Below are 23,788 nucleotides of genomic sequence, written 5' to 3'. Positions count from 1 at the left end.
ATATGTGAGTCTATCTGCATGCTGCCCGTTTATACGTAATGTTTTCTATACTATGTATAATGTATTTTTAAGGTTTAAATCTTTGTAAACTGCCCAGAGAGCTTTGGCTATTGGATGGTACAGAAATGTAATAAATGAATAAAATGATTTTAAATAAATTCTCATAATTATTTCTGAATATGCATGTATAGATATAAATTAACACACGTAAATGCTATGTGCATCGGTGTCCTTTGGGCCTGGGCCCAGAATCTTCTAAGTGCAAAGCCAAGCCCCACATCAGGGGCAGACAGAAGCGCGGAGGAAGCGTGGCCGCTTGCCCCCACATCAATGGGAAGCCTGGCAGCAGGTCTCACCGGATCCAGCATTCTTGCCATCACCACCAATAAGCGGCACTGTGATGGCGGCGGTGACACCGTCGCTGGGCATGGTCGTGTACACCACGGGCAAGGACTGTACCACCACCGGGATGGTCTGCAGGTTTCCCATCTTGCTGGGGAGGTTGACGGAAGGGATGGTGTGGATGACGTGCAGGATCTGCTGCCCGCCGCTGCCCTGCGTCGAGGCGAGGATGGAGCCGGGGGAGAGCACTGCCGGGATGGCCGAGGAGGAGCCCAGCCCCGTGGGCGACATGGAGACCACAGGGGCGGGGATGGGGGGCGTCGCCAGCATGGGCGAGGAGCGGACGGAGGAAGGCAGCGAGGAGGAGGAGGAGGGCTGCAGCGAGGCCTTGGGCTTGTTGAGGGATAAGTCCACCGGCTCCGCTTGGGGCTGGTTGCAGTCACTGGCCAGCAGCTCCTCAGGGGGCTCCGTCTTGATGTCACTCAGCAGCACCGGCGGCTCGATGGACCCGTCCTCCAACAGCGACGAGGAACTCATCTTGGACAGAGCCTTGCTGTGGGCAAAGCCGGCAGCCTGCAGAGGAAGGAAGGAAGGAAGGAAGGAGCCATGAGACAGCTGCCTGTCAGGCAATACCCGAGACTCCTAGTGGAGGGCGCAAGGGGACCCAGAGCCCAGCTCGGCTCAGCCCGTCCGGGCAGGACACAGCAAGGGTGGAGGAGGGGCCGGGCAGAGAGGAAGGCCTCCGCGAGGCACCGCCTGAGACGTGCACAGGGGTCTGGCTGCACCAGGCAGGGCGACAGATTCGCTCCTTCGAGGCTGCCAGGGGGGGGAACCAGCGCCGCGGAAACAGGTCCAGACGACAAATGTAAAGCTGTCATGGCTCCTCCCCACAAAGCACTCTGGGAACTGTAGTTCTGCAGGGTGGCAGTCTAGCCCTCTCTTCCCAACAGAGAATCCTCACCACTGTCGGTGCGTGGGAAGGACTCGTAGACACACACTCCTCTGCAGAAGGAAGGAAGGAAGGAAGGAAGGAAGGAAGGAAGGAAGGGGCTGTCTGGGCCACCAAACCAGCTGCCCTCCCTCCTATGGACCTTATAAAGAAGGGGCTGAGCAGCCTGGGCGCAGGACAGCAGCTGCACCCGCCCTGCGCAGCCCAGCGGAGCTCAAAAGCCAAGGAGGCAGGTTGCCTGGGCCAACTCCAACGTGCAAAACGAAGCGGGGGTGCGGACCGCCGCCCCAGACTGCGCTACTCCAGAATGGGCGGGGGGGCAGGCGAGGCGGCTGCAAGCGCTCCAGACAGGCGGACCTATTTATAGCTTTTCTCAGCAACAGCATTCTGTGGCCAGCCCCAGGCCGAGAGAGAGCACGCGCGCGATGCAGCGCGGGGGGGGAGCCAGGCCTGGGAGGCGGGCGGGGGGGGGGCATCCCTGGGAGGCAGCCTTGGCGTTTCCGGCTGCAGAGGAAAGGTTGGCACGGCGCCTCTCCCTCCCCAGGAAGAGCGGGTGGAGCCTGAAGGACAAAGCACCCCTCCTCCTGGCAGCGGCAGCAGCTTGAAAGCACACTGTGGGGCTGCAGCGTGACTTACAGCGCCCCCCCAACACACGCGCACGTGCAGTAGAGACACGGACAGCCAGCTGACGCTTTCCCCCTCCCCAGGCCCAGCCGCGAGCCCGGCTTCTGCCAGGCAGCCCTCAAGGGCCGATCTGCCCAAGCCCCTGCAGCCTCTCGACTGGGGGGGGGCCCTCCCTGAGACAGGGCAGCCCAACCGCGGCAGCAGAGGGCAAACTGGAGCCGCCAGGCGGGGCACAGAGGCCATTTATCGGGGCACAGACTCTGCCCAGCTGGCCGCCCCTGTTTAGCCAGAACCCAAAGGGCCCCTCTCAAGCAGCAGGGAGTTCCACTCCATGAGGCCTGGCACGCCCCGCAAAAGCAGAGAGGAGGGCAACTGCCTTGCTGTTTCCATCAAGGCCTCAGTCCGGCTCAAAACTTCAGCCTAAGAGGTCAGATTTATGTATTTATTGGAACAACGGGCTTGATACCCTGCCCTCACGGGCGGGGGGGGTAATAAGCAGTACTAATTAAAGCACCCAAACCATCAAATATAAACCAGTGCAGGCTCTGTTTTGCTTATGGTGCAAGTTCCACACTTGTCGGTGCCGGCCAAGGCCGGGAGGCGCCAGATCCAACGCCAAGCCCGCTGTGGAGCCAGGTGCGGCACGAGGAAGGTGCTTCCGCTCCCCCGAGTCAGGCCTGGTATGGCAAACGGCTCTTCTCCTGCTGTCCCAGACCCACCAAAAAGGCAACAAGGAGAAAGATGGTAAACTTGGCATCACGCTAAAAAAGGAAACCTGTGCCTGCACGAAGGATGTCTGCGGACCCCCTCCCAATCCTGGGGATGTGCGTACTACATAGACGGGGTGACATCTCCACACACCCCCACCCCACATGTGCAAATACCCCTGCGGGGGCCGCATTCCATGCAGGTTGTTTGGGCTGCCACAGCAAACATAGTTGCTGCTGTCAGGATCCATCCAGCACAGGCTGCCTCCCTCGGCAATGCCAGTAAGGAAGCCCCCCCCCCCCCCCCCGGCTACTGCACTCCCAGATCAGCGGGGCAGGAGAAACAGATTGGAAAAGCATCACATCCTCCCCATCTGACCAGCTACGTGTCTTTTGGGGAGAGGGGAGCAAAGTTGCCTTCCTGTTCTCCTCTCCCAAGCCTCCTTCTCTTTTCTTTTTTTTTAAAGGGGGGCTCTCTGCTGAACAAAGAGCCCCCCTACTTCCCAGAGTGCATGAAGGAGCTCAGCGTCTGTTGCTATGGGAACAGGAGGGAGTCTGCATTCGGCTCTGCCCAGTGTGTGTGTGTGTGTGTGCGTGCACACGCGCGCGCAAGTGATCACACCTTCTCCTGGCACCAGCTAGGGGAGGGGAGCTATTTCGAGAAGGCCAGGCCCACCTACCCCCCCACCCCCTGCCCAAGCAAAGCCTCTAGGCTGACCAGGCTCATCCTCCTCTTGGAGGCTACAATGCAGGGGAGGGGGAGAGGAGGGAGTCCCTCCTCTCTTGCTAGTAGTGTCAGAATAAGGCCCTGCGTTGCTCCTCAGTCCGGTCTAGAAGACCTACTTGCTAACAGACGGATTTCTTTTGGGGGTCAGAGCTGGACTCGCCCCCCAACCGATGACAACCCACCCCCGGATCCATGGCAGCATACAAGAGGTCCTGAGAGGGGGACTGAACGACCGACCGCACTGCTCCCTCCTCAGCCCTTCAAGCAGTCCGTGGTTGGGCGGGGGGAGAACAGGATCTGTTTTGAGTCGGGACCTTTCTCCTCTCCTTAGTTTTTATTTGTTTGCCATGGGGCAGGGTTATACTCCACTGCAATTTGGTATAAGAAATGGTCCTAACAGAAATACATTTTATTTTTTTAAGTGCACCCAAATTGCAGACTGGCACACCTAGAAGCCCAGCAGCATCAGAAAGGGCGGGGCAGGGCAGGGTGGTGGATAGGTCTTCCTTTGCCGCTTCTTCCAGGAGGACAGCGGCAGCCTCTGGAAGCATGATCTGGCACAGCAGTAGGAAACCAAGGCCCGGGTGGGTGGCCACTCATTCACCAGCACGGGGGAAGAGGAGGGCGATCACGTGGCCCTCGTTAAGAAACAGGGAGTGGGGGGTGTTATGAAATCACGGGGGAGCCCTGCAGGAAGGAGGCGACACAGAATGGGAACCAAGCAGGAATCCTATTCTTCATTCGGGGCATTCCATGTAACAAGGGACATGGTAAGGAGCCAACCTGTGGAACTCACTGTCACATGACAAGGCTAAAGAGAAGGCAAAAGTAAGAGAGAGTGGGGGGCTGTCAGGAAGACAAACCACCTCCAGCATATTCAGGGGACCCCCGGGGAAAAAAAGGAAGTTCAATTGCAAACCTGCAAGCAAGGCAGTGAAATGCCCAGCACATACTCTATGGCAGGGTATAGAACTTCAGGCCCAGGGTCCAATCCTGCAGGGGTCTCCAGAAGGCTGTATCCCTCCCCCTGCTCCCACCCCCACCCTCATACGTCACCAAACGCTTGGTAGTTTCCGGCTTTTGTGCAGCCCCCCCACCCCCCTCCATTCTAAAATGCTGAAATACCTCCCTTAAGGCTAAAGGGCTGTAAGCTAAAATATGAGGGTATTTTGGGCCCCTCCCCTTGACTTCAGCCCCGCCCACCACTGGCATGTGGCCCAGAGAGCTTCTGCGAAATGGAATTCTGCCCTTGGGCTGAAAGAGGTTCTGCAGCCCTGCTCTATGGGGTTGCCACCCCTGAACACCTCTGCTAAACATCCCAACTGCAAGCATGTTGGGACAGAGATCGGGGGGGGGGGGGTGGACTTTCCTGCACTTTCAATGCACAGGTCCTGCACCGTACAAGCAGCCCAGAATATAGAACCACCCACCAGTGACCCTGGGTTAGCAACGTGGGACGTAAAGGGGGAGGGCCCCATGCATGCAGCCAGCACAGTGTCACGTGAGCTCTCGCAGGGCACTTAGCAGCTGCCGCCACAGACTGGGGGTGGCGGTGGCGGCGGGGGGCACTGAAGAGCCTGGGGGCTGAGCCAGGAGGAAAGTTCAGAGGCAAGCTCAGGGTGTTCCTTCCATGGAAGGAAGCAGACCTCCACCACTGCCCCTCCAAAAGCCCTTGCACCCCAGAGAGGAGCAGACTGGCAAAATCCGGGGGGGGGGGCTGTCAGAAGCCCCTGGACAGGGACCGAAGAGGCTGCTGCGAGGGCATCACTTTTGCAGAGAGCAAAGAACTAGTCCGGGAGGCCCTGCCATGTCCAGGTGCTCCTGGGGGGGGGGTGCCCCGCCCTCTCTGGGCTGGCAAGAGATGCTCAGGCAGAGGAGGGAACCTGCAGCACCTCTCCCTCCCCACAGCCAGGGGCCCCTAGCGGAAGGGGCTGGAGGCAGAAGGGGTGCAGAGGTGGAGAGATTAATTCAGAGATACTTGGCCCTGTATCTGGACCAGGCCGGGTATGGATGGGTGGGAAGCAGGGCACAGGTGCCAGGGAGCAGTAGCGGCACCAGCGGGCCCATCCAGGCCTGGCAAGGGGCCCAGGAAAGCAGTGCCAAGTAGGGATGGGGGAGAATTTCTCCCCGAAACTTCGGGGGGCCGAGCGCCAACGCATCCGGCCCCCCGAAATCGGCGGTGAAATTCTCCGCCCCCCCCCCCCCCCCGGATGGGACTTACCTTTCACGAATGTCCCTCCCGGCGGCAGGTCGTCGGGTCTTCGTCAGGGGTGGGGGTGGCAGCCGGTCTTTCGACCGGCTGCCACCGCCGCCATTACAAGTGCAGTAAAAAAACCCAACAAAACCCTGTGATAGGCTACGTAACGATTAACGTAGCCTATCACGGCTAGATCTCCAAAGTCAGCCGTGATAGGCTACGTTAATCGTCACGTAGCCTATCACGGGTGACTTTGGGGGGAAAAAAAAAAGCACGTACGCAAATGGCAGCCCCGATAGGGAGCCGCCATTTGCATTCCTTATTTGGTCCCTGTAGTCTACATAATTTGCGTACGCGCCTTTTTTCCCCCCAAAGTCACCCGTGATAGGCTACGTGACGATTTACGTAGCCTATCACGGCTGACTTTGGAAATCTAGCTGTGATAGGCTATGTTAATCATTACGTAGCCCATCACGGGGGTGGTTTTTTTTTTTTTCACGGCCGGGTAGACGGGGCGCTTCTACCCGGCCTGAATTTCGCCGGCGAGGGATGGGGCTCCTCCCGCCCGGCCTGAATTTCGGCTGGGCGAGGCGGGGTGCCTCCCCCCCCTCGCATGAACTTCGGGGGGAGAAGCGAAGCGCCTCCCCCCCACCGCAAAGCAAGCTGCGAGGACAGGTGAGGGACTTTCGTCCATCCCTAGTGCCAAGCAAGGGCGGTGGCGGTGGAAGAGGAGGAGAGGGCTTGACAGCCATGTGGCACCTTCACGGTGCATGCGGGTGCCTTTGGAACGCCTGCAACACTCTGCGGTCTGGAGTGGCGGGAGGGGGAGAAGCAGCAGAGGAGTGCAGGCAAGCCCCACCCCCCGATCTCCCAGCCCTGAGCTCTGCGGGGCCTCCTCCCAGGTCCAAGGAGCACCTCGGCCTCCCTGCTGGAGCCTCTTCCACGTGCCCTGGATGGGCGAGGCCCAGGCACTCCCAGGGCCTGGCCCAGGCAGTGCAGGCGCAAAACAAGCCACTCCTTTGGCAGGCCCAGGCACGCCCTTCCCCCAGCCAGGCCGGCCGGCCCCCGCCCAGCCACCCACAGGCCAGCCCTGGCTGGCTGGCGGCTTGCCTGCCGGCCTCCCGCCCCCTCCCCGCCTGCCTGTCAGGGCGCCAGAACAATGGAGTGCCAGTCCCCGCCAACCGGCCGCTCTCCAAGCAGGGGGCGAGCCATCTGAGCAGCCCTCGCTGGAGGACGTGGCCAGCCCCCCCATGCAGCCCACTCCTCCCACCCCTCAGCTTCCCACCCACGCCCTCCGATCCGCCCCCAGCCTTTGTCCCCAGGAGAGGCTGGGCTGCTCCCTTCCGTGGCCAAGGGGCCTGGAGGTCACGAGAGGCGGCGGCTGGCGCTGCCAACCAAAATGTTCTGCCACCTGCGAGGGGCGGACTTCCCAACCTGGTGCCCCCAGATGTGCTGACCTGCAACTCCCATCATATGGCCATGCTGGCTGGGAATGATGGGAGTTGCCATCCGACACATCTGGAGGATGCCAGACTGAGAAAGGGCGGCCCTGAGGATCTTTCAAAATTGGGGGCCCAGGAGGCGCAGCTTGTCCCAAGGTAGTTTAAATGCCAAGCCCCTTCCTGGCTGGCTGGGCACCCGAGTGACTGTCTGTCCTTTCTGCAGAGTCAGACCCTTGTGCTGAAGGGGACCAAGGGAGGTTGCTCCGATACCCCCAGCCCAGCCCAGCCCAGCCCACTAGAGGCAGCATATGGCCAGTGCCTCTGTGGCAAGGGAAGGCCATTCCTGGGCCATGCGCCATGAAGACCCCCAACCCACATCCTGATAAAGGGGGTGGGGGGGGTTCTGACCTTTCTATATACGAAGTTCCTCCTAACAGCTGCAGATCTCTCTGAGGTGGTGGTGGGAGGGAGAGGTCTAGATGACCTCTACATGAGGTCATGCCTTGCCGGCAGGGGAGGAGAGAAAACACTCTCAGCCCCGCTTTATTCCCAGAGGCTTAGGTGACAGCAGGAGCCAGGAATGTTTTTGGTCAGCTCTGCCCAATACGCTGACCGCAGCCCCTCCTCAGCCAGCAAGATCCAGCCACGACCCTCCTCCTCTGGTCACTCTTCCACCAGACTGGTAACTGCAATGCACTCATGTGGGGCTCAGAAGCTTCGGAGAGTGCAGAATTCCATGATCCATCTGCTAACTTGGGGGGATGCCATTGTGGTGCCTGTGGAGACCTCCCACGATGCCCATCAAGCTCTCCACTCCATGTCCCCTTCCAAAAAACATTTTAAATAAAAACCATGAAAACCTCAGAGCGCCAGGTTCTGCTTCCTCTTCCTGCACCTGTGGCAGGAGTTGCTTCCTGACCCCGGCCAGTCTTCCCCCACAGACCTTTCCCGCTGCTTTGCTTTGCCTTGCCCTACATCTAGCTGCTAGCCTCGCTATTCCTCTCCCACAACCCTTTCCCTCGCTGCTCCTCTCCCTTCCCCATCCCTTGCCTTCTTCTTTCTCTCCTTTATCCCTTCACCTTGCTCTTTCCCTGCCCTTCCAGCCTCCAGCCTCACTGTTTCCTCCCCCTGACAACCTCTTTTGACTAGCCAGGCCCCCATAGCAGCCATTCTGTGACTGCCCACATCCTCCACAGAAGCCATATTGCGGTGGTACCCACAATTCCCAAACATGCCCATGGATCCAAAAAGGTTGGGGGCCCCTGTGTTCACTGGAGGAGTCATGGGGACACCATTATTCCTATCCTGGAGCAGTTATGCTGGAGCAAGCCATCGGCTTCTTGGCCTACCTAAAAGTTCCACTTTGATACAAGTGTGTAATATCTTAGGGAGCGCCTCCCCAGTCCCTCAGGTGCTGATGGGACATGCAGGCTCTTCTCCATGCACATTCTCTTCATGAGTTAAAAACCTGCATGTGCAAAGCAGGCCCCACTGCAATGCACATTCCACCAGGGTGTTCAGACTTTTTTCTTTTTAATTCCAAAGGGTTCTTTGTTCTTCACTTCTACTGCTTTTAGAATATATTTAAATCGCTTTATCACTGCCAATTTGTATATAATTTTACTTCATTCTTTTTTTAAAAAACGTAAAGCATTGATTCACCAAACCGTTCTGTGCTGCCTTGATTTCTGTAGAAAGGCAAGTAACAATTTTTGCAGAATGCCTTTCTTTTCTTGTTTAACCTTTGCGTGGCTCTGGATATACAACCGCTTCTCCTCCACTCCTCCCTGCCACCCCTTGGTGTGTTTTCTGCCCTCCCCCACTTCTGCAAACCTCTCCACAACACCTGCTGCTCCCTCCTGGCTCTAATCCCCAGCCAGCCTGCTGCGCCTTCCCTCCCACCTGGGCCCAGGAATCCCACATGAGTCGTGAAGCTCCGTGGGGCTGGCCGGCTGTTGCCACGGCCAAGGGCACGCCTCTTCCCCAGCCATCTTCCGCCTGCTCCTGGACCCCCTCCGCCCTGAAGAGATGGACAAGAAAGGGCAGAGGGCAATGGCATGGCAATGGCATTGGAGCTGAACTTTCTTGCTTTGCACATGGGCCACGCTTGAACTACGGGGGTGGGGGCATTTGTTGGCTGCCCCTGCTATGGACGTGATCTATGCCTACGTACACTGGGATACCAACAACAGCCTGAGAACCTGGAGAAAGAGCTGGTAAGACCAAAACATTTACAGAAAGGTCCTGGGAGGAAGGGTCTCAGAGGACGAGCACTGCTCTGTGACCCAGCACCCCTGCCTTGCTGCCGCCCAGGGCAGAGGAAGCCACAGAGACCTGGCAAACCTGCCCCCTGCGCTCAGCACAGCCTGTGCTTGGGAACAGGGCAGACGGGGAATGTCTGACACACCCTTCCCCAAGCTGGAGCCCTCCAGATGTGCTGGATGGCGGCTCCAATGGCCATGCTGGCTAGGAACGATGGGAGTTGCATTCTAACACACCTGGAGGGCTCCAGGCTGGGGAAAGAGGCTTTAACTCTTCCCTCTTGACACCAACTAACCAAGACCGCCCCGTGTGGCCACGGTAAGTTCATGCCTGACCTTCCCGCTTGGGAGAGGGTCCAACTCGTTGTTCACTGACACACTGCTCAGGAGCCCTTGACCTGACGCCCTTGGCCCTGGCAGCTTCCCAGAGACCCCACTAGCCCTGCGAACTTCCTTTCTCCCCCTCTTTGTTCAGCAGCAGCACATTACCCAGCTAAGCCAGGGAGACCCGAAGTAAGGGCAACCAGCTCAGCGTGCTCTCCAAGCAGAGCCGTCCTGAAGCTGGCTTTCCCAGTGGCTGAAGGTCTCGGCTGCCCTACAAGGGAGTCTTCTAGCCCCCCCCCCCCCCGCCCCGTTCCTGCTGCCTCCCAGCGCCCAGAAGTTAAAGGTCATGGAAAGCAGCAAAGGGCTGTGCTGAGAAGCGAATGACACAGGAAACCCTCAAGAGGCCTCCAATCGCTGGGGCAGAATGCCAAACACGATACAGACGGGGTGGGGGGCAGCTGCGAGTTTGTGTGGGGAGAAGAGAAAGCAGGGGGCAGCGAGCTCCCAAATGCAACTTCTCCTCCATCCCTGTGTGCTTTGACTGGGAAGGGGGGGTTCAGTAAAGTGGGTTCGATCACCTGGAGCCCCTCAAATGTGGGGAAGTTGGTGCTGCTTCTCATGACCATTTTTAGTTGATGGGCACGTGATCAAGCGAAGCCATCTCCTTGGCAGAGCCACGTCTGAGGAATTCCCGTCGTCTATCAGGTAGGGGTGGCCTGATGGAAACTGGAGCATCCACAAGGCCCCTCTCACTGGGTAAGTCAAATCACTGAGCATGTCATTTAATAAGTGAGACCAAGCACGGTCTTTTTTCTCTCCCCTTCTCCCCCCCCCCCCATGTGTGCGCGCATGTACCCAATAGCAATGCCCCTTATTTAAGCCCATCTAAAGTAGTTCAATCTAACTTAGTGTGAACTGACGGGACAGGCAGAAGTCTGCAGAAGGGTGGGACGCCTGGCCCGGACAGGGCGTTAACTTCAGACGCCCCAGCCCTGACGCCAACGGTTTAAATGCCATCAGTCGCTTAACTGCTTCGGTGCTGAACAAAAAGCAAACACAGCCAAGTTGATCCGTAAGCAAACCCCAAAAGGCACAGCAGGGCTTATTAGGACCAACAAAAATGTCACAAAACAGCAAGCCAATCAAAACACCGCTCATTCATGCACATCACAGAAAAATCCCATCTCCGGGAGAAGCACTGGACTGATCCCCTACATTAAACCAGAGGTGGGCAAAAGGCAGATGTGGATCTATTGGTAGATCTCTGAGTGATATGCAGGAGATTGGAAAGAATTTGACTCCCAATTGTTTAACAATAACAGAGGCAAAATGGCCCTCCCCCACCCATGTCCTAAATTATACTTCTGAACGAAAGCTTAGAGAAGCCTCCCACAACTTGGTGCCTTGAAGATGTGTTGCAATACAACTCCCATCATCTCCAGGCAGCTGGCTGTGGGTGATGGGAACTGTAATCCAACACATCCGGAGGGCACTCGGTTGGAGGAGGCTGGCTTAGGGTAAGCAGGAGTGAATCTTTTGTTTGCAACAACTGTTGAGCTCCATTCAGTTCCAGTACTCAAATTCCTGGGTTCAGAACCCTTTAATTCTAAACGTATGCCTTTTGCACTAATCTCTGGAGGATGGATCTCGGGGTTCTAATAAAAAAACCCGAAGTAGATCCTGCAAGCCTAAAGTCTGCCCACCCCTGGATTAGACAGTGATAAACCATTTAAATCCAAACTTTCCTGGGCCAGAGCATATTGTACGCTTTAGGCACCGAACATAAAAATCAGTAATGTTTCCTAGAAGCAGCAGTACACAACTCCAGCATTACAGATTGTGTGAAACGTAACCGGAAACTATGGTACCTGGATAATGCCATGATCACCACAACACTGAAAACCCTGGGAACAAACTGAAGGAAATCTAATTGATTAGTTAGCAATAAAGTCAACAGTTAATTGCCTTGATAGCTCCTGGCTGTTAGCCCTACTTTGCTAGAGCACTGACTTTTCATCCCACCCGCTCCCCCCACACGTGGGCACGCCTTGCCACGCCTCTGCTGTGAAGCAAAAAAGGTCAGAGAGGGGCAGGCACCCAACCAGAGTAAGAAGGGGCGGGGTCAGCACTGCTGCTGTCATCACCAAGAAAATAAGCATTGTCTTGCCAGATCAGAGCGGGGGGGGGGGGGGAGAGATGCCTCTGGGTAACTCACAAGCAGGGCATAAAAACCACACACACACACAGAGCAGCTGGCAGTCTGAGGTACACTGTGCCTGAACATGGAGGTGCCACAAAGCCTTCACGAATCCAACCAGTCAATGGACACATTCCTCACTGAATGGGCTGGGGGAGAGGGGAGGGTGAAATGAGCCTGAGCGGGCCAGATTCAGGCTGTAGTTGCCTGTCGAGGGCCAAAGGGCCCTATCCTGTAGAGAGGCAACAGGCACAGGCTATGACCAAAGTAGCCCAGGAGGAGAGCTCACCCACCAACATGGCCTGCTCTCCGGGCAAGCTCAGGAGTACACCGGATTGGGGGGGGGGGTGTCCTCACTGGGGCCGTTTCTTTCCCTCCCTTGCAACGTTTGTGGTTCTAGGGCAGGCAGGGGCAGAAAGCACATCCGCAGTTGTCTTGGACGTCTAATCCCAGCATTCTTGACCACTGCCCATGCTGACGGGGGCTTCTGGGAATGGAAGTCCAGCCCATCTGGAGAACTACTTACTACCCACCCTGTTCTAGAGAGACGCAAATAGGCATCCCCGGGGCTTGCATCGACAAGACGTTGCGGGCGGGCGGGCACAACCCCTGGCCAGCTTGGGAGTGGCGCCCTCGACTTGGAAGCTCCGTTCCATTTGGGGGCTGGGGAACGGCACTCTGCGTGCGCTCAGAAGCCGCCTTTCCCAACGCCTTCAGAGGCCGAAGCCCCGGCTCAGAAGCCGTCTCGTCCGAGCCTCCTGCTGCTCGTCCCAGCCACCCCCCTTCTTGGTCCGAGGCGGCGCCGGGGGCGGGCGAGCGCGCTCCGCTCCTTCGCACTCACCGCCCAGGCCCCGTGCGCGGCGCTCATCCCTTCCGCAGGGAGAATCATCCCGAGCCGGGAGCGCGGCTGGCTGCCGGCGCGCGGCGGCGCTGGCTCACAGGTGGGCAAGGCGGGTCGCTCCGACGGCCTCGGCGCTCCAGCAGCACGGCGAGCGCAGGCAGCCAGGCGGCGTCCACCCGCCCGCGTCTCTCCCTCGGCGGGACTGCGCGCTCCGGTCCTGCGCCGCCCCGTGGGCGTGCCCGGCTGGCAGCCCCACCCCGGGGAGGGGCCGGGCCGGGCGTGGCGAGCGCTGGCCTAGGAGGTGTGCCGGGGCGCCCTGGCCGGCTCCCGCCCTCTCTCGCGGGTGGAAAGTGGGTCAGCCGCTCGCTGCACCAGGCCGGGCGTCGGGGCGAGGAGCAGTGGGCTCCGCGCCCCCGCGCGGGCTGTGGCCAAGGCAGCACAGCCTCCGGGGAAGCGCCCCTGGTTCACACGTGCCCCTTCGGCCCGCGTGTCAGTCGGCCTCTGCACCTTCTCTCTCCCCGGACAGCTCTGACCGTGGCCCGCGAGTAGCCCGGCTCAGAGCCGCGGCTCAAGGGCCCCCGGGGGGAGGCGCACTGGATGCCCAACGGCGAAGCTCTCGCAGGCGAGGCGGAGGTTCGACCTGCGCGGATCACGCCGCCGGTGCCGGAGGAGCAGCCGCGTGGGCGCGACGAAGTGGCTTGCGGCGCCTCGGGGACTAGCCAGCGTCTTCTGGCAGCGGCGTCCGGGACACGCGCTCAAGACGAACCGTGCGAGTCTGCAAGGCGCCAGCAGCCGCTCTGCCGTTCTCGCGGCTGTGCTTCAGGCGGATCGTCCCAAACGCTCCTCCCGAGTCCCGACCGCTGTTCCCGCTGTTCCCTCGCCCGCCGAGATGCGGAATAGCAACGCCGTTGTCCGCACGGGCACAGGCGCCGGGGGCACAGTGGTGTCAACTCCGGAGCTCGGCAGGCCCCAAGACGTGCTCTGCAGCTGGGGAAGAGGCAGAGGGCTGCGGGCGCCCGGCCTTGGCAGCCGGCGCCAAAGGCCCCCGGCCCCAGTGCTTGGATCCAGCCCTTTCCCTCCCTGCTGCCCTGAAAGGCCACAGCGGCCCCCTTTTGCCCCGACCCATTTCGGCAGGCGAGTCCATCGCCGCCCCAGGGGCTGCGGCAGCAGGAGGCGAGAGACGCCGCTGCGGCCGCAGCGCCCTCAGCCCGCGGGCGGCCGGGGGAGGCGGCTCGGCTTTGGCCTCCGCGGCCCAAAGAGGCCCCCCGGCCGGGCGTGGGAGCGGGGCTGCGGGGAGCGCTACCAACCCAGCCGCGGAGCGCGCCTTCCGGGCAAGCGGCGCTCCCGGGCACGGAAAGGCTGCCGCGGCGGGGCGCTCGGCCGGGCAGAAGCGGCAACGAAGAGGAAAGGCCCAGGCCTCTTCCTTCTCTGCCCGGACCCGCCGCCCACACGTCCCCCCGCCGCCCCACTGCTCTGCCACCGAGTCGCGCGCCCAGGAGAGTGATCCCCGCGCACACCTTTAACCCCCTCCACCCCGCACGCTCCTGACCCATGCTCGCCAGTGAGCCGCGCCTAAGAGGGCGCATGAGAGGCGCGTGGGCCACGCCCGCCCCAGCGCGGGGGCGGCGCCTGCCCACGGCGCTGGGGCTGCTGCGGGCTGGGGAGACGGGAACGGAGGGCCTCCCGACGCGCCTCCGCGCGCTCTGCTCCCCGCCTGAACAAACAACCCTCGGAGGGGCCCGCCTTGGGGAAGGGGGGCGGGGCGGGGCGAGAACAGGCCTGCGGGGCATTGTGGGCGGCACGGAGGGCGCGGTGCCCCCCCCCCCGGCGCTGTGAGGCAGCTCGGCTGGGCGCCGCCAACTTGGCCGCGCTCCCCAGGACAGGTGGGGCCATGGGGCGAGGCCGGCGGCACGGGGCGCCCGTGGCCACGCCGCGCGCGGCGCCAGCTCCCCCCCCCCGATCCAGAGTCCAGTTTAAGAGCAAGCGAGAAGGCGGGGGAGCCCCCCCGCGTTCACGCAGATGCCGGGGAGGGGGCGCATCCGTCACTGCAGCAGCCAGGCTGGGGGGGGGGGCGTCCCGCGGCCCCGCCTCCGCTCCAGGGCTGCAGCCAGAGGCGGCCCCTCGGGCCCTGGCGGGGCAGCCACGGGCCCGAGACGGGAGGGGGGCCGCCCGTTCCAGACGCAGCCGTGCAGCAACTGTCGATGAGGGCGAGGGGGAATTGCCCCGAACCCCAGGCGGGAAAAGAAGGCTCTGAAAAGGCAGAAATGCTTTCTTGGGGCTACATTTCCAAGAAACCTCTGCAAGGCGGCTTTGCATTCAGCAAGCTAGAATTCAGTCTTAAGCATGAGCTAGCAAAATATGGCCTCCCCGACGATGGCCCAGCCCCCTGTGCCAGCACACCGCAGAGTCTGCCCCAATATACGGGGCGCACAGGAGCCTCCCAAGCACAAAGGGCTGGTTCTGTGTTCACCACTGAAGCTGCCATGGGAAGTACACACAGCAAATGGGAGCCCCCTCTCCTGACTGCGGACATCAGCTTCCAGCCACCGTTCAGGATCTATGGTCACTTGGCCATGCCTTGGGGACTTCTGCTCTGAAGATTCCCCCTACAGGGCCTGAGAAAGTAAGTGGGGCAATCCTACAATGGAATGGGGGATTATTCTTTATCCATTTCAGTCGGGCTTCAGGCCTGGGCATGGGACAGAAATGGCCTTGGTGGATGATATGAGGAGGGCTCTGGATAGGGGTGAATGCTCCTTCCTTGTTCTCCTCGACCTCTCAGCAGCTTTTGATACTGTTGACCACAGTATCCTCCTGGACCACCTGGAGGGGTTGGGCATTGGAGACACCGTATTGCAGTGGTTCCGGTCCTTCCTCTCTGGCAGATACCAGAGGGTAGGACTGGAAGAGGAGGTTTCGGACCTGTGGCCACTCACTTGTGGGGTGCCACAGGGTTCCATCCTCTCCCCGATGCTATTTAACATCTATGTGAAGCCACTGGGGGCTATCATCAGGAGGTTTGGGGTGCGGTGTCATCAGTATGCGGATGACATGCAGCTCTACCTCTCGTTCAAATCTTCACCAAGGTTGGCCGTAGAATCCCCTGTCTGGAGACGGTGAGCGGCTGGATGGGGAGGAATAAGCAGAAGCTGAACCCTGACAAGACCGAGGTACTTTTGGTGGGCCCCTTCATGGATCACTGCCTTGTTGTGGCGAAGGGGCTTGCGTAACTCAGTGAAGCCATAAGCTATGTCGTGCAGGGCCACCCAAGACGGACAGGTCATGGTGAAGAATTCTGACAAAATGTGGTCCACTGGAGAAGAAAATGGCAACCCACTCCAGTATTCTTGCCAAGAAAACCCCATGGAACGTATCACAAGGCTAAAAGAGATGACACTGGAAGATGAGCCCCTCAGGTCGGAAGGTGTCCAATATACTACTGGGGAAGAGCAGAGGGAATTTCCAAGTAGCGCCAGAAAGAGTGAAGCGGCTGGGCCAAAGCCGAAAGGACACTCAGCTGTGGATGTGTCTGGTGGTGAAAAGGAAATCCGATGCGGTAAAGAACAATATTGTTTAGGAACCTGGAATGTCAGATCAATGAATCAAGGTAAGCTGGAGGTGGTCAAACATGAGATGGCAAGACTGAACATCGACATCTTGGGAATCAGCGAACTAAAATGGGCAAGCATGGGCGAATTTAATTCAGGTGACCATCATATCTACTACTGTGGGCAAGAATCCCTTAGAAGAAATGGAGTAGCACTCACAGTCAACAAAAGGGTGGGAAAAGCAGTACTGGGGTACAATCTCAAAAATGATAGAATGATCTCAGTACGAATCCAAGGCAAACCATTCAACATCACAGTAATTCAAGTCTATGCCCCAACCATTGATGCCGAAGAAGCTGAGGTTTATCGGTTCTATGAAGACCTACAACACCTTCTAGAACTAACACCAAAAAAAGATGACTTCATCATAGGGGATTGGAATGTTAAAGTAGGAAGTCTAGAAATCACCGAGATAACAGGCAAGCATGGCCTTGGTGTACAAAATGAAGCAGGACAAAGGCTAATCGAGTTTTGCCAAGAGAACACGCTGATCATAGCAAACACTCTTTTCCAACAGCACAAGAGGCGACTCTACACATGGACATCACCAGATGGTCAATATCGAAATCAGATTGATTATGTACTTTGCAGCCAAAGATGGAGAAGCTCTATACAGTCAGTCAAAACAAGACCTGGAGCTGACTGTGGCTCAGATCATGAGCTGCTTCTTGCAAAATTTCAGCTTAAATTGAAGAACGTCGGGAAAACCACTAAACCGTTCAGGTATGACCTAAATCATATCCCTTATGAATATACAATGGAAGTGAGGAATAGATTTAAGGGATTAGACCTGATAGACAGAGTGCCTGAGGAACTATGGACGGAGGTCCATGACATTGTTCAGGAGGCAGCAACTCAATCCATCCCAAAGAAAAAGAAATGCAAGAAAGCCAAGTGGCTGTCTGATGAGGCTTTACAAGTAGCTGAGGAAAGAAGGGAAGCAAAAAGCAAAGGAGAAAGGGGAAGATATATCCAACTGAATGCAGAGTTCCAGAGAATAGCAAGGAGAGACAAGAAGGCCTTCTTCAATGAACAATGCAAAGAAATCGAGGAAAACAACAGAATGGGAAAGACTAGAGATCTCTTCAAGAAAATCAGAGATCTCAAGGGAACGTTTTGTGCAAAGACGGGCATGATAAAGGACAAAGAAGGCAGGGACCTAACAGAAGCAGATGAGATTAAGAAGAGGTGGCAAGAATACACAGAAGAACTATACAGGAAAGATCTGAATGTCCCTGATAGCCATGATAGTGCGGTCACTGAACTTGAGCCGGACATCCTAGAGAGTGAAGTCAAGTGGGCCTTAGGAAGCATTACTAACAACAAAGCTAGTGGAGATGACAGTATTCCAGCTGAGCTATTTAAAATTCTAAAAGATGATGCTGTTAAAGTGCTGCACTCAATATGCCAACAAATTTGGAACAGTCAACAGTGGTCACAAGACTGGAAAAGGTCAGTTTACATTCCAATTCCAAAGAAGGGCAACACCAAAGAGTGTTCAAACTACCGCACAATTGCACACATTTCATATGCCAGCAAGGTTATGCTCAAAATCCTACAAGCTAGGCTTCAGCAGCATGTGAACCAAGAACTACCGGAAGTACAAGCTGGGTTTAGAAGAGGCAGAGGAACTAGAGATCAAATCGCCAACATTCGCTGGATAATGGAGAAAGCAAGAGAATTCCAGAAAAACGTCTATTTCTGCTTCATTGACTACGCGAAAGCCTTTGATTGTGTGGATCACAACAAACTGTGGCAAATTCTTCAAGAGATGGGAGACCCAGACCACCTTACCTGTCTCCTGAGAAACCTGTACGAGGGTCAAGAAGCAACAGTAAGAACCGGACATGGAACAACCGATTGGTTCAAAATTGGGAAAGGAGTACGACAAGGCTGTATATTGTCACCCCGCTTATTTAACTTATATGCAGAGTACATCATGAGAAATGCCGGGTTGGATGAATCACAGGTCGGAATTAAGATTGCCGGGAGAATTATCAACAACCTCAGATACGCAGACGATACCACCCTAATGGCAGAAAGCGAAGAGGATCTCAAGAGCCTCTTGTTGAGGGTGAAAGTGGAGAGTGCAAAAGCTGGTTTGAAGCTCAACATTAAAAAAACTAAAATCATGGCATCCATCACTTCCTGGCATATAGAAGGGTAAGAAATGGAAGCAGTGACAGATTTTATTTTCTTGGGCTCCAAGATCACTGCAGACGGTGACTTTAGCCATGAAATTAAAAGACGCTTGCTCCTTGGGAGGAAAGCTATGGCAAACCTAGACAGCATAGTCAGAAGCAGAGACATCACCTTGCCGACAAAGGTTCGTATAATCAAAGCTATGGTTTTCCCAGTAGTAATGTATGGCTGTGAGAGCTGGACTATAAGGAAGGCTGAGCGCCGAAGAATTGATGCTTTCGAACTGTGGTGCTGGAGAAGACTCTTACAAGTCCCCTGGACTGCAAGGAGGTCAAATCAGTCAGTCCTAAAGGAAATCAACCTTGAGTGCTCATTGGAAGGACAGATACTGAAGCTGAAGCTCAAATATTTTGGCCACCTAATGCGAAGAGAAAACTCTGGAAAAGACCCTGATGCTAGGAAAGACTGAAGGCAAAAGGGGAAGGGGACGGCAGAGGATGAGATGGCTAGATAGCATCACTGATGCAATGAATATGGACTTGAGTACGCTCCGGGAGAGAGCGCAGGACAGGAAGGCCTGGCGTGCTATGGTCCATGGGGTCATGAAGAGTCGGACACGACTGAACAAGAACAACAACTTTTGGTGGGAGACAAGAGGAGGTTGGAGGATGTTGACCTGGTGTTGAATGGGGTACGGCTACCCTTGAAAGACCAGGTCCGCAGCCTGGGGGTCATCTTAGACTCCCAGCTGTCCATGAAGGCTCAGGTGTCAGCTGTGAGCCAGACAGCGCTGTACCAACTCCATCTGATACAGTGGCTGCACCCCTACCTTCCCGACCATCTCCCATCGGTAGTACATGCCCTGGTCTCCTCTCGTTTAGACTACTGTAATGCGCTCTACGTGGGGTTACCCTTGAAGACGGTTCAGAAGCTGCAGCTGGTACAGAATGCAGCGGCTCGCCTGATTAAAGGCAGCTGCTGGCGAGATCACATCACTCCAGTTCTGAAGGAGTTGCACTGGTTACCAGTTGTTTTCCAGGCCAAATTCAAGGTGTTGGTTTTGACCTTTAAAATCCTGTATGGTTCCAGCCCAGCCTATCTCAAGGAGCGCCTCCAGCAACACTAGATAGGCCGCTCAACAAGATCAGCCTTGGATGGCTTTCTTTCTGTCCCATCAGCCAGGACAGCTAGGCTGGTAAGGACAAGGGAGAGGGCCTTCTCTGTGGTGGCCCCCACTCTGTGGAACTCCCTTCCTAGGGAACTCCACCATGCCCCCTCTTTAATGAGCTTCCACCATGCATTAAAAACATGGTTGTTCAGGCAGGCGTTTGGGGTGGGTTAGGGTAATTTTAGAAATGTGATGTTTTTAATGTTGAATTTTATTGTTTGAACTGCTTTTATTGTTGTACGTCGCCCAGAGTGGCTGGGTGATTAATAAATTTAATAAATAAATAAATTCTTGGCATTCACATCACTCCCAGGCTTAAACTATGGATGTGAATCCAGGTTTAAAGAACTTTGCTTTACAGGAAGCTGCCTTGACTTCAGCCGACACCTACCATAAAAGCTCCAGCCACATTTCTGTGCTAGTGTAAACTGGCTTAAAGCCCACTGGAGCCACACTAGGAGTCAAGCAGGATCATGGTACTCCAGTACCATCAGAGGGGTCATTGTACTAGTCCAAAACTGGCACCACACCTCTTCCCCACAACTGGGTGATGAATTGCACACCCTGCCCAGTACTTGGGCATCCAGTTGTCCTTACTCTCCTTGAGCCCAGGGCTCAGTCCTTCAAACTTGGGCACACAGCTAAGTATCTCATGTGGCCTTCTAGACACTGTAGCTGTCCTAGGCTTGATCAGCAGCAGTAAGAACGTGACAGGAGGCCTGCTTGGCAGACTCCAGTAGTTGTCTTTTCCCCCACCCAAAGTATCCAACTGTAGAGAAATGGAGTGGGGGGAGAAGCCCCCCCAAGAGAAAATGCCCTACCTAACACCAAGGAGTCCTTTAGCCCATTCTAAGAAAGAGTCTTGAATTCCACATTTGGGGTGGGGTGGGGTGGAAGCAGGGTCAGCCCTCTGCTTCAAAAGGAGGCAAACCTGGTTAATCAGGTGGGGACACCCTTTACCCTGACCACTGATCATTTGGTGGTTTCCCAGCTTTTGTGCAGGTTATTCCCCAATCTAAAAGGCTGATGTGCCTCTCCTAAGGCTTAGAGCCTTTCTACACAAGGCTTTTATTGTGTGCTTGTGATTCCTCACTCACAGTAGTTTGCAGGTCCTTTATATGACACTATCATCCTCCAGGGCGTCTCCCAAGCTTTGCAACCATTTTAGCAAGTCTTTTTTCTAACGAGGAAAGTCTGGTATATCTCTGAATTGTAGCATGAAACCCTAGCATATTTGCACAATTCCACCAAACCACAGTGCCACCTAGTGGTTGTGTAATGGAACATACAGAAAAGCAGAGAAAGCAAGCTCCAGGAAAAAACACGTGCAAAGGCGCTGATCTTAATCCCACAAAGAATCCAGAAGCCTCTGTAAAGGTGCAGGTTAAAAGCCTCATGTACAAAAGCCTCTAATTACTGGCAGTAAGAGCTTTAAGTTAAAATGTACTGGTATGTTGGTCCCGCCCCTTTTGACTTTGGCCACGCCCACCACTTGAACGCAGCCCCCGAGTAGGGATGTCAGAGAATTCTGCCACGGATCTTGGTGAGGCCAAATGCCAGTGCATTCAGCCCCCCAAAATCTGTGGTGGAATGAAGCCCCCCGCCCCGCAAAAGGCGCACAAAATGGGACACCTACCTGCTGCCGTTTGCGTTGACTTGCGGCTGCGGCCGCCATTCGCTTCATCACTATAGCCGTGATAGGCTACGTAAATACTTACGTAAATACTTACGCTATTTGCGTCCCTGCGGAAGCCGTGATAGGCTGCGTAAGTATTTACGTAGCCTATCACGGCAAAAAAAAGGGAACGTAGATGGCGGCGGCTATGGTGGCTGCCATTTGCGTTCCCCCTTTTTTGGCCGTGATAGCCTATGTAAATATTTACGTAGGCTATTACGGCAGAAGAGAGGGGCGCAAATGGCGTAGTGGCCACCATTTTCATTCTTCTTTTTTTTCCGTGATAGGCTACGTAAATATTTATGTAGCCTATCACAGCAAAATACAGGGACGCAAATGGCGGCGGCTATGGCCACCGCCATTTGCGTCCCTGCAGGCTGCCCAGCGGCCGGATATCCGGCTGCGGCCGGAGAGAATTTCAGGGAGAGGGACGGAGCGCCTCCCCCCCACCGCGAATGTCACCCTTCGATAAGGTACGTGACTTTCGTACATCCCTACCCCCGTGAGCTTCTCCAGAAATGAATTTGGCCTTTGGGCTGAAAGAGGTTCCTCACCCCTGTGCTAAATCATTAGAGCAAATCTGGAAGATGCCTCTGGCACCATCCCCTCTTCCACATGGACGTTCCCAGATGCCAAGGCAAGGGGCCTGGGGGTGGAGGAGAGAAAAGATGCTGGATGGTCTCCATTGCAGCAGCATCTTTAACTGGCTTGGTATTTGTTGTCTAAGTTTGGAGTGCGAGTCTGTCCATACACAGTACAAGTGTCTGCACCAGCCTCAGAGACGTGTTTCTGGAGATGTGTGAATGGAAGGAAATACTCCTCAGTGGAGATGGAAATCAGGTCATCCATCAGGGGTAGCCTGTGGGCAGACGCCCAGGCAGAAGCCTTGCTTCTAACTGGGCATCTGTCTACTTGCGCACAGCCCCTCCTTTCCCCTTTGCTAAATAAGAAAAAGAACCAGTGGAGATGTACTCGGTGGGCAGGGCAGGGTCCTCCTCACTGTTGGGCAAAGAAGGATCGAGCAGGGAGCACAATGATGGCAGGGCCCAAAGCCCTCGACCCGTTCTGCTATTCCAGTGCAGCTGCCGTCTCTAGAGCAAGTTGCCATCACAAGATGAGAACTGCTGCTGTACACGAATGAGCGTGCAGGGGTGCCATCGCTGGTTTTTAACAAGCCACCGTCTAGCCCAACACAGCATCATATTGGAACAAGGTTTCAGGCATATGCAAGCCGGCATTCGGTGATTGGAGGGGGACGGTGCTCCTTGAGATGGTGCTCTGCAAAGAGCTGTCGTGAATTTGCTCTCACTCCCCTCTTGGGTACTCAAGGGTCTTCTGTATTTGCATAACTGACACTGCTGTAGGCAAACAAGGTTGCACACTCATCCCATGACAGGTGGGGCCACAGCCAGCCTTCCTCTGGGGACGCCACAAGCAACCTCTGCAGCAGGTCTTCCAGGAAGTCCCACATGGGTGCACCTCCAGCGAGAAGGGAGTCCTCCTTTGGCACGGATCAGCCCTGCTACGGAGGGAAGCGGGCGGCTCCAGGCTTGCGATGACAACAGCCAGGCAGGCCAAAACCTTCGGATGTTCTACAAGCTCCCCTGACGTGTGAAGAGGAACCTTCCCGATGTGCCAGGGACCCAACAAGGTGGCGCCAAACATTAGCTGGTGGATCCGAGCCTGTAGGGAACGAAGACCTGCCCTGCGGTGCTGGAGGCTTGCCTTGCGTTGGTGCCCATTGAAGCCGGCACCAGCCAGGCTGCTTGCCTATGCCTGGCAATCTGAACAGGTTGGGTGACTGTAAGGGGTGGAGGGGAGAACGTGCTGCCATGACATGTTTACCCTCTTTGCTCTGCAGCGCTCTGCTTCCATCTCGTGCAAACGTGCTGCGCTGTGAGGACCGTGGAACTTAAATGCAACAGCAAACTATGAACTGGTTGCTGAAGTCCTGACCCTGCAAATCTTCGCTGCCGCCGCCCGAGTGCCAATGGGCCCACAGAAGAGAGAACACGAACAGGGAAGGCCTGTCGGAGGCCCTGTGGGAAAGGGGCCCGGCCGGCTGCACAGCCTGGCCTCCCCCCGCCCCACTCACCTCCACCCACGGCCAACAGGCAATTCCTGTTGTGAGAAGCCTGCACACCCAGCCCCCTCCTGCACCCACCCCTGCCCAGGCCAATCAGCACAGAGGCAGCCCCACCCCGTCTGGCCTCCTCCGGAGGAGGCGAAGGGGGCGGCGTGGCTGAATGGGACCAGAAGCACATTCTTCCTGCCATGAAGGCGGCCGCCAGAGGGAGGTGGCTAGTTAATGTCACAGGGGGCTCACGTATGCGTTCCTGTCTGTAAAGACAGCATCCATGGGATCCCACAACAACCAGCCACAAAGCCTTGATGGGGCGGGGGGAGACACTTGCTCCTGTATGCCAGGAGGAGCTCCTCCCCTACCCCTCCCATCCCCCATCAACACAAAACCTCAGTTCCAGGCCCCCCCCCAGCCTCGGCAAGGCCACACCCCCACTCTCATTCGTGCAGCTGGGTCAAAGACCAAAGACGGGTCACAGCTGTGTGGCGCTCTTGCCCAGCC

General features: G+C 56.6%; 1 protein-coding gene across 3 annotated transcripts in view; it reads right to left on the bottom strand.

Annotated features, from left to right (window-relative positions):
• The window catches only part of KLF8 (KLF transcription factor 8), a 71,702-nt gene that overhangs the window by 11,539 nt on the left and 36,375 nt on the right, over positions 1-23,788 (bottom strand). The window contains exons 1-2 of one of the 3 annotated variants that reach the window (XM_084813441.1): positions 12,612-12,815; positions 357-915 (exon numbers count right to left, since the gene is read on the bottom strand). In XM_084813441.1, the coding sequence (XP_084669567.1) occupies positions 357-915; positions 12,612-12,659 (607 nt within the window). In that variant the 5' untranslated portion in view covers positions 12,660-12,815. Of the gene's footprint in view, positions 1-356; positions 916-2,435; positions 2,945-12,611; positions 12,816-23,788 lie in introns of those variants that run through there. The other 2 variants (XM_084813440.1, XM_084813442.1) reach the window with 2 other exon arrangements.

The sequence above is a fragment of the Heloderma suspectum genome, chromosome 9, assembly GCF_057233095.1.
Source record: "Heloderma suspectum isolate Gila_16-S chromosome 9, 16-S_ref, whole genome shotgun sequence".
NCBI lineage: Eukaryota > Metazoa > Chordata > Lepidosauria > Squamata > Helodermatidae > Heloderma > Heloderma suspectum.
Note: the sequence above shows the minus strand (reverse complement) of the source record. Positions and strands in the feature narration are given on the sequence as shown.